Source organism: Lupinus angustifolius, chromosome LG01, assembly GCF_001865875.1.
Source record: "Lupinus angustifolius cultivar Tanjil chromosome LG01, LupAngTanjil_v1.0, whole genome shotgun sequence".
NCBI lineage: Eukaryota > Viridiplantae > Streptophyta > Magnoliopsida > Fabales > Fabaceae > Lupinus > Lupinus angustifolius.
Window position 1 is genome coordinate 35,832,465 of NC_032009.1, and position 11,292 is coordinate 35,843,756.

The window sequence follows — 11,292 nt, forward strand, 5'->3', positions numbered from 1 at the left end:
TTCTAATGTTGGTTCACTCAACAATACCTTGGCATATGACATGAACACTTATCACTCATGTTATTGATCTTTGATTTAGAATAGTACTTTAAAAAAGGTAACAAGATACAAGAAGGCAATCTTAGAAAGTCAGTGGATTATTCAAGTGTGAAGTTTCCTATGTTGTTTGATAATGTTATAAACTTACTTGTGTTATTTTATAATAGTAAAATGTTATTTTTTTGTTGTTTAATTACGCATGATAATTTTTTAAATTGTGAGTATGCCATTATTAAATATTGTAACATAATATATTTGAACTTTTTTAATGCAAACCGAGTTAACCAATCCAACCATTGATCCACTAATTAAACTAGTGACTCATTGACTCAGTATCCTGACTGAGTCATTGATCAGTCCGAGTTTAATAACACCAACAAAAACACTCCTATAAATAGAGGCTTGAGCACATGACAAAGAGACAACAAATACAAGAAAAACATACAAGAAAACACAATATAAAATACACAAAAAAGAGAAGAAAAATATATAGTGGATCAAAATAAAAATTAAAAATTACTTATATATCCTAATTAAAATAATCAAAATAAAAATTGGCAGTACTTTTTTAAATGTATCTTTAAGATGATACATAGTTTTTTTATATTTCACATTTCTTAAAGTGAATCGTTTAATTATTTTCATAAAAATAATTATTTGAGATTAGATGTAGTGTAAACACGAGTGTTGCTGTCTGTGGTGTAGATACGAGAGTTGCAACCCCATGCATTCTTCGAAAGTGGATATACATAAATCTCTTATTGGTAATCCATAAATAAATTTCAATAAGAATTAAGATTTGAGTTAGGTGATATGTTATTGGTATATAGAAAGATTTCAATAAAATTTAAGATTTGCATAAGATTTGAGTTACAATATCACTTATTGATATCTAGAAAAGTATTGAGTAAAATTAAAAATTAAAAAATAATTAGAAGATCTTAGTGACATCTAGATCCATCATATCAAAGTTTATTATATTCAAATCATGATGGATTAATGTGTTCCCTTATGTTTTCTTCTCAGACTCATATCAAAGTGTTAATATATTATTGCCTAAAGTTTTAAATTCCTCTTGTCTTTTTATTGCCTAATAAGGACATGTATATAACACATTCATTTTTCTATTTTTTTTTCAAATGTGAGTCAAAATATTTGACATGTTTATCTAAATAAGTAAGCTTTTTTAGATGACTAGTTGATCTTAAAATGTTTATAATCAAATAAGTTTGCCACTTTATTTAATTTTATTGGTTAGATTAGCAGAGTGAATCTATATATTCTAAAAGTGGTTTGTGAAAAATTGTTATTAAATCATATAAATATATTAAGAAATATTATTTTATTGTTATATATATTAAAATATTTTCTTTTACTATATATAAAAAATATTTTATTTTATTTTATTATTATTATATATTAACTCTGCTCCCCTCATCCATTATATTATTGGAATATTATTCTTCATTTTCATTCCAATTCCAATTTAGAGACATAGTAGAGTAGTCATGACATAGAAGAGATACATGCATTATAGAGGTTGATAAATATTCTTCATTCCCTTTGGAAGCTTTCAAAGGGAATGAAGAATATTTATCAACCTCATGCATATAACTCTTCTATGGAGAAATATGATGCTAAGTTCAAGGCAATAGAAAGAGATTTTTATCATAAATGGTGTTGAGGCTATATGGATTGAGGATTTATTCAAGGTACATATCTTAGTAATGATGTTCCCTTATTTTTATTTTTTATTTGGGTATCTCACACTCTTTTACATTTTGTGATTGTGTGAAATAACTAAGGTTCCCAATGGATTCCCTACCCTTAAATTGATTATCTCTACCACTACTAGTTTCAATTATATTTTCTAAGTGCCCATTATTATAAACAATAAAGCTTTTTTGATAGATTTGATATTATTACTTTTATCCCAAAAAGATTGATTTTGGAGATTACCAATTATTTATTAGTCATATATTCTTGAACTGTTTTGATAAAAATATATTTTTTAGTGAATCGAATGAGACCTTTGACAAACCTAATAACTAGAGATTCATGTCTTCCAATGAAGTTAAGGTTTCCATGAAATATGGAGCGCTTACATACATTTTCCTATCTTATTTGGAAGGAGATAAAAAGTCAGAAAGTTATACAAGCATTTTCTCTTTGATGGAAGCCTTAAATTCATTTGCATGCATGAACATCTAAATATTAGGAATGTTAAAGGTTTCACAAGATGCACTAGAAACTATCATTTTATCAAAAATGGTTTAGGATAACTTGATTATAAAATAAACATGCCGATCCCTAAGATCACATCTATTTGGGATAAAGATAAACATATCAAGAAAATACTATATTGTTTATAAGAGTGAGACACTAAAAAATAAAGTTGAATCTATCACAAGTGCAATAGTAAGGGTAAAGACAATTAAATCAAAGAGTGGGAATCATTATATATAAGAGAGTGTTTCACACCTAAATCAAACAAGACAAATAAAAGAACCTCCTTAATAAGACATGTACTTTCAATCATATCCCTAGCCTTTATAACTTCAACATCACTCATGGTAAAAATTCTTCATGTTACCTTAGGTCTTGCACCTATTACAACATTAATATTAAAAAATATCTAATTGGAAGTTCATTTTGATATACTTAGGTCTCTTACAAAAGAAACAACCATTTCTTGGTCTAAGGCAATCAACTTGGTCCAAAGTGGTTGTGACCATATTTGTTGCACAAATATGGAGAGCTCAATGTTTATCCATCAAGAGTAGCAATAGGTTTCAATTGTTGAGAATTGTGCACTTGGTGCCTATGAAATCCAAATTTTCTTTAACTAATTGCATGCATCAAAGAAATATCTCTCCTCTTCATATCTTCTTCAAACATCATGCACTTGTTGACAATGGTTGGAACATATTTATTTCTTGATGCAGTCTGGTTTTCGGCCGAAAGACTAGATCTGCTACTTATGAAAATGCGAACTCGACTTCTACCTCTCCCTAATGGAGCCACCAGCTATGACGACCTGATTTTTGTTGGAAGATCGTCCCTATGACTTAAGAAGAGACAAACTCGATTTATACCCTTCCCAATTGATTTGGAGTCGTCACTATGTTTTTTGCGATTAAAAGGTAGAAAACTCTCTATTATGTCCAAATTGGATAATATGGTATTTTGAACAAAGATTCTGAGTTCGGGAGTCGATTATGAATTGGGGAATGTATTAGCACTTCATCCACACATATTAAAATGATATTATCGCTAATCACATGGACTTTTATACCTTTAAACTATTATTAAAAATTTAACTATCAAAACAAAATATTTTATTTTTTATATTTGTGTCTCGCATTGCAATAGAGAATCCAAAACTACGTGGTCTTGATTATCCTATTGCACCTAGGATATGGAGGAGCAAGTTAATCTCTTATAAGACACAAAAATAAAGAATAAAATATTTTGGTTCATTAAATAATTTTTAGGGGTGTAAAAAGTCCATGTTATTGGCGAGAGTACCGTTTTAATACTGACGAACAAGATGTTGATATCTTCCTCGATTCATAATCGACTCCCGAGCTCAGAACTCAAGTATAAAAGACCATATTATTCAAATTGGGCACAATAAAGAGTTTTCTATGTTTTAACCGCAAAAAACGTAATGGTGACTCCAAATTAATTGGAAAGATAGAAATCGATTTCGTCTCTTTCTAAGTCGCAGAACCGATCTTCCAACCAAAAATCAGGTCATGACAATGACCAAACATCATCTTTAGCCAGGCTTCAAACCAATCTCTAACATAACACGCTTCAATCAAATAGGAGAAATACTTAGCCAATTTCTCAAACTTGGTAGCATATTCCCCCACTAACATGTTCCCACTCTCTAGGCGCAATATTTCCAACTCATTCTTCCTAAAATAATGGAAACAATTCTAAAGAAACTTTCTCTTGAAAGCTTCCCAAGTAAATGTTTGTTGTTTCCCTAATTTGTGTGCATTAATGCACCCCATAGCTCAAATTAATTTTGGGTTGAACGTTGATTAGGATTCTAGATAACATTATGTTAAAATGGTAGAGTCATGCATGAATTTTGATAAAATAAAAAAAAAATAATGAGAAAATTATTCATTGAATGATTATTGAATTGATGATTTACAAAGTTACATTGAATACTTTACATAAAGGGAAGAAAAAATTAACTAACCAAACACCAAAACTAACTAACCAATATAATCTCTCATATCCATATACACTATTATTTATATGATACAATATATTTCAAGACATTCTAATTCGGAATTTGTGTATTCTCATCTATGTTTTTCAGAATAGCTACAATCTGAACCAATAAAGCATTATATCCACGTCCACTTCCAGCCATCATTAATCTACACACAATTCACATTACAACCAAATGTTCTATATATATATATATATATAACAAAACATCCTCAAAATAGGTCTCAATATTCTGTCACTATGAATGCATATCATCAACTAACATAAATCTAATTGGTTTAACTATGATAGAAATCTAGAATATGACGAAATATGAATAATATTTATTCAAAAATAACAATATTCAAGAATATAGCCAAAGAATGAGATAAATATAAAATAGGATGAAATATAAAAAATACTTATTCAAGAATAACAAGAAAAAAGTATGATGAATTATTAGCAAAATTTGCATATATGAAATTACCTTTGTTTATTATTTAAAGTTATGCATACAATTGTACATTGTTTCTTTTCATATGTTCATCAAACTTGTCTTATATCTCATGAAAGTAGTTGAGTCTTACCATTTAATCATAAGGACAAGTACTATCAATTTTTTATCCAAATAAGACTATGCTAACTACATGCTACATCCATCATCATATTGACATGAGATCATACAAATATTACTATGCCAAGGTTGTAATTTCAACACATGCTTCCTACCCATAATAGTTCTCAAGGTTACTAATACTTTGCGGTTTTAGACAGGAACAGTTGTCCCATAAAATGTGTCATTGTTTGTGATTGATTGAAAAAAAATATTGAAATTAAAATTTTAATAATTAAATATTTTTCCGATCAATCATAAGTTTTAGTACATATACAAAAACAGAAGATACCCATCAACATTACTTAGAATACTTCAATTAGCATTACAATTTAATATTCAACTTACTTAGAATGATTCCTTTTCCAATCATAATTGATTACCTATATAATTGTAGGAAAAAAACAACACAATTGTCTCTTTATTTGACTCCCCACTACAATGATTTCCCTTTTCCAATCACACTCACACTACATGCATAGGCACAAATTTCATTATCCATGTCATTCAATTTTCACTCATCTTATTTCCCACATTTTATATTACTCCATATGTCATGAATTGTGGTTGAATGAAAAAATACATTTAAATTAAAAGTTTAAGTGTTATTTATTTTTTTAACCAATTACAACTCATGACAGATTAAGTGACATAATATTGTGGGACAGAATGTATCATCGGTTAAAGACCTATAAGGGTCATGCACATCAACTTTGAAGGTAGCATCTCTAAAAATGTAGAATTATACCCCATCAACAAATATGATGATAAATTTCTTTGGAATTTTAATTTGATAATACCGTAATCTTTGAAAGACTAAATTGATTATTATCTCTTTATAATATCATTGCTCACCAAAAATCAAGCCTTGTAACATCTTTTATTGTTGTTGTTTTCTTGCTTTCAAAATTCAGTTCTTTAAATATCATATATATTTTTTAAAATAAAGTATAACAAAAATTGAACCCAAAAAATGCCCTTAACCTGTTTTTAGTTTGATTATTACAGTCTTGCACACCCTTTTAACTCAACCAATGCGTATTCATCTCTAAATTAATTAAGTACATAAAATATCTCAATTACTAAATGGCCTTTTTTTTGTTTCTTGTTTCTCATATTGAAATAAAATTTAATTCGATAATTATTTTTCGTAAGGTCGAAAATGGTAAAGGCTAGAAAGCATAATATTTGCATCACTTTTATTTAGACAAGAAAAAAATTAAATTCATCTTCCAATTTCAAATTCATCCTTTTTAATTTTTTAAAATGATAAACCATATTAGTTTTACTCTTTACCACTTTAATTTTGATTCATCCATACAAATACTCAAATAGGTTCAATACATCAAAGAATATTACTTAAATGACTCAACTATGTTCTCTATTGAACTATATCCTTAGAAAGGTCTTTTAATAACATGATCCTGAATACAATAATCAATCATATTTTCCTCATCAAAGTATTACTCATGTTTTCTTTCTAATACATCCATTTTATACTTTTCTTAGGATTTAACATGTACACACTAAGTGTAAGTATTTTTTACACTGTCAGTAAATCATCTATCATTGATTTGTTAACTACCATTAACTCTAAAACAAAAGTAATACAAATCAACGGTGAATGATGTGCTGATAGTGTAAAAAACTTTATATTGTCAGTGCACAGATTTTAAATTGCTTTTCTTATAGTTGTTTTCCCATTTATGAGTTTATAATGTGTGCACTGACAATGGGAAAACAACTATAAGAAAAGGAGTTTAAAATCTTTGCACTGATAATGTAAAGTTTTTTACACTGTCAGCACATCATTGACCATTGATTTGTATTACTTTTGTTTGAGAATCAATGATTGTTAACAAATCAATGATAGATGATTTACTGACGGTGTAAAAAATACTTACACTGTCAGTGTATACATATTAAATCCTAAGAAGAGGTTTAAAGTTTTTTATACTGTCAGCACACCATCCACAATTAATTTGTATTACTTTTATTTGAGAGTTAATGGTGGTTAACAAATCAATGATAGATAGTTTACTAACAGTGTAAAAAATATTTAAACTGTCAGTGTATACATATTAAATCCACAACACTAATAGGTATCCACAAATTCATAAAGTATTAAAAACAATTTCTAACAACTTATGTAATTGTACATCTATTTCCTTTAATCTTTCCATTATTTCAAATAATAAAACAAATTATAAAACTCGAATACATAACTTTAAATTGTCAATTAAACACAACTATTTTTATTCAAACAAACTACTTCAATGTTATTATGAAAAAATTATTCAGCAAGTACTCTTTAATCAACAGAATATCATAATTATATATTAACAACTATAAAAGTTGTAATTATTCAAGGATATTTGAATTGCAGGTTCAAGTACCAGCAGATCTCAGTACCCCATTACCCAGACCCGAACCTACTCAACAACGAGTTTTAAAATTTCCAACCCCAATTACCAACAGGTCCAAAAATACAAACTCAGACGAAGTGTGGATATAACTATTTGGGTAACCATTGTCATCCCTACCCTAACATGAAATCAGGAATATTCAACAGAGATTCAGAAAGCACAAAAATAATGTCCTAGGAATCAGATCCTGGTTCTAAATTCTGAGAATATGATACACACAAATATAAACATTGCTAAAACCTTAAATCATAGATACCAATTTTGACAAAGATAATGATTGTGTCACAGATCATTACAACTCTGTTCCACACTTCGGATGAATAATTTACTTCAAAATACAAGAAACATCAAAGCATGTTTTATCACTAGAAAAATTAAATACTAAAGCTACATTCACCCAAGCTTCAAATATCCAATAGTTACTTGAAAAAAAAGTGCAGATGAACAGAGAATTATATATATCTACTACTAAGTAAAAATAAAACTAAACTACATAAAACTCACATTATATCATAGGTCTATTATCCAAAAACAGCAAAAGTAAGTAATCTCAATCATGTTCGAGGTTTTAAATTCCGAATTGCATGCATCACGTGATGTGATTATCGAGCCATGATTGCATAACTCAACTGCAACCGTAATTTAAAACCTTTATCACATCGGTGTCTATGATTCGGGTGATGATGGTACCCTTTTATTTTTCTTCTTCTGCTCAGAGACAGCATTAGCGAAAGCCTCGACAATCCTGTGCTGTGACTCTAAAATCATCTCGGTTCGCTTCATCTCCATTTCCATCCTCATACTTTCGATCTCTTTCGCCATCTCCATCTTCATCTGCTCTGTCCTCATGAACCCATCTGCCAAAACCTTAATCGCGTTCACCATTTCCTCCACCGGATCCCTCTCTTTCTCCCTCTCCCTCTCTCTCTTCCCCAACACACTTCCCTCTTTCACACCCTTTCCCCCATACCCAGAACTAGGGTTCCTTCTCTCATCACTAAATCTCGGATAAAACCTCGAATCAGGTTTCGCTACACTAACTCCACTAGGAATCCGAATCCGAAACCCTCCTTCACCTCTACCACCACTATCAATTCCATTCCTACGCAATTTATACAGCGAATTCGCGTGGATCAAATCCTGATCCTCATCATCCTCACCATCATTCTCATCAACATCAACAAAATCAGCATTATTATTATTATTACTATCATCCTTGTTATCATCACCATCATCGTTATTATTATTCGGACCTTTCTCCATGGAATCCATAAGCTTAAAATGGACCCACGAAGAGTTAAATTTCTTGACAGGAAGGTTCCTAGCACGCTGGATCTCAGCCCGATAACGCTTCCGAAGCTTCTCCATCTTATGGCGGCACTGAACAGCAGTCTTGGGCGGTGAGACATTGGGGCATGCGGCGGAGACAGCGTCAGCAACCTCCTGCCAGTGGGTGGCCTTGAGATTGCTTCGGCCGAGGGAGTACCATTTATGGCGGTAGGAGTCGATGAGGGCAGAGGTTTCTTCGGGGGTCCAGCAGGGAGGAGGGAGACGTCGGGAGGTGGAGGGAGGCGGGAGGGGTGGGGCAGGCAGGAGAGGGACAGCAAAAGGTGGGGAGGTGTTTGTTGGGGAAGTTGGAGATAAGGTTGGATCCATGTGACAAAAGGATAAGATAGCAGGGAATTAGTTACACACAAGACAAAACAAGGTGGTTAAGGATAAAGAATTAGTTGTTGTTGTTGTTGTTATTGTTATTGCTATTGTTGATTTGGGTTGGTGGTGGTTGTGATGATGATGGTGGTGGTGGTGGAAGAGAGAGTGGTGAATGGGAAAAGGAGCATAATTAAAGGGTTAGGTTTGGTGGGGTGGGTGAGGTGGGAGGAGTGTGCGGCTGAATTTGAGATCTAGATGGATGAGGAGGCCACCACCGCTTAGGTGGGGGATAAGGGACTAACGTGCGCCGTGGGGATATGATAAGGTGGAATGAGTCATTAGGATGTGACACATTTCACATTCTATTGGCCAAAGGGTGAAAACTTGTTGGAGGAGATGTTTTTTTTTAATTTCATTCTTTTTTTACCCATTCTACTAAAATTTTGAATTTGAGCATGATATTTATGTATTTTTTGTGTAAATATTTTGTACACAATTATTATGTTATTCGTCAATCATTTATATTATTTTTTTGAAAAGTCAAATATAACTAAACATTAATATGGATAATAAAGTGATAGTGTAAGTATATTTTTTTTTTCTCATACTTTTTTTGCGTTTTGATGATGTTAGTTTCACAAATATTTGGATATATGTTTATGGGAGTAACATCAATTCAAAGATAAGATTGAAAGAATAATAATCAAGAGAAAAATAAAAAAATAATGAATATGGCACTTCAAAAATTTTGAATTATTAAGTTAGGAGATTTATGAATTTTGAAGACTTCAAAATATAACTTAATTTTATGTAAGAAAAAAATGAAAAAGGAAAAAATTAAATATAATTAGTGGAGTTAATGAATTAAATTAAATCAACTAATTAGAATTCAAATTTGACTTAAAGAAAAATAAGATTATTCAAACTTAACTTTAGTGAATGAGCTAAACTGAAAGCTTGATCATACATTTTTTTCAAATAAACTAAGATTTTAATTTGGTTTACTTGACTATTTTAAAATTTGATAATTAACTTATCATTTTTTTGAAGTTTCTCTAAATTTAATATTTAATGAACATTGGACATATTATGCTTGTCTTTTAGCACTTTTTATTTCGATTGGTATGTGAACTCGCAACTCGAACCAAATTACAATCAGTGAGCAAACCGAATACAAGATCGATAAAGACATCACATAATAAACCCCAATATATCACATAGGCTCCAAGAGATCGATAAGTTATGCTTTCACAATCCAAATAACATGTATTTATGGCAATAAATATAACATATTATTAGGATTTATCATGATGTGGTGATATTCATAAACAATAATATTATCTTTCCATATTATGAGACTATTACTAATGGATAAATATATTACAAAGATATATTAGCATCTTAATAGGATAATCATAAACCCTACAATTTCAAAGGAAAATTTAGATGAGAGATAAACTCAAATGAGTCGTGAATCAACCTATAACACTCCCATATACATGTACATATATGTATATGAGAGTGTTATTTAGGCAGTATTAACATCAACATTTTCCACTTTTGTTGTGGATGTAGAGAAGAAATTGGTCATTACACGTCAACAAATAAGTCTATCAAATCTGGTCTTAAAAGAGAATGAATAGAGTCAATGTTATTTATTAGACTCAAGTTCATTGTTATAATATTAGAACATCTTGTTGAAGAACTCAATCATGCACTTAGGAACCGTTAAAACTCGAGTTGAAGCATGTGAAAGATGGAAGGAGCCTATGAAACTTAAAATGTTCAAAAGTTTCTACCATCTTTGAAAAAATGGTTATTGAAGGTCATTATTCACAAAGGAGCTTGATGAAGCATTCCAATGAGATAAACAAAAGATGGTTGACCATGTTAAGGAAGCCGCCGAAATAAACAAGAGTTGCTTCGGAAAAATGACGATCTTCCATCTTTCCGTAATATCATTATCCTTTACCAAGATTTTTTCATCTTCATCTTTAATACATTTCACTTAATCCACATCTATCGCATTTCTTTTCCTACCCTCCGCAAACTTATAGACGCTTCTTTCGCATAAACCTTAAACCAAACTAAAGTGTCAAAAAACCTCAAATGGTGTAAAACATATTTGTTACATAAACAAGAAGAAACATTACCAAGTACAAAGGTTTCTGTCAGCATTTTAACACTCACTACTGTTCCAAATTGAATTTGACTCAACCCATGTACTTGCTACATAAGATATGCAATATATATATATATCATGCTTTTCTGGCACAGTTTGTGAGAAATGGATAGAACATAGATCAATTTATACATAACTCTGGACTCTTA

General features: G+C 30.5%; 1 protein-coding gene across 1 annotated transcript; it reads right to left on the reverse strand.

Moving 5' to 3' along the window:
- Positions 7,598–9,311, reverse strand: LOC109325075 (myb-like protein V). The gene has a single exon (XM_019557226.1). It carries the CDS (start codon positions 8,962–8,964, stop codon positions 7,975–7,977), a length of 990 nt encoding a protein of 329 aa, XP_019412771.1. The 5' UTR covers positions 8,965–9,311; the 3' UTR covers positions 7,598–7,974.

Coding starts and splice junctions, on each gene's coding strand:
- LOC109325075 (XM_019557226.1), bottom strand. CDS start 8,964: ATGGATCCAACCTTATCTCCAACTTCCCCAACAAACACCTCCCCACCT.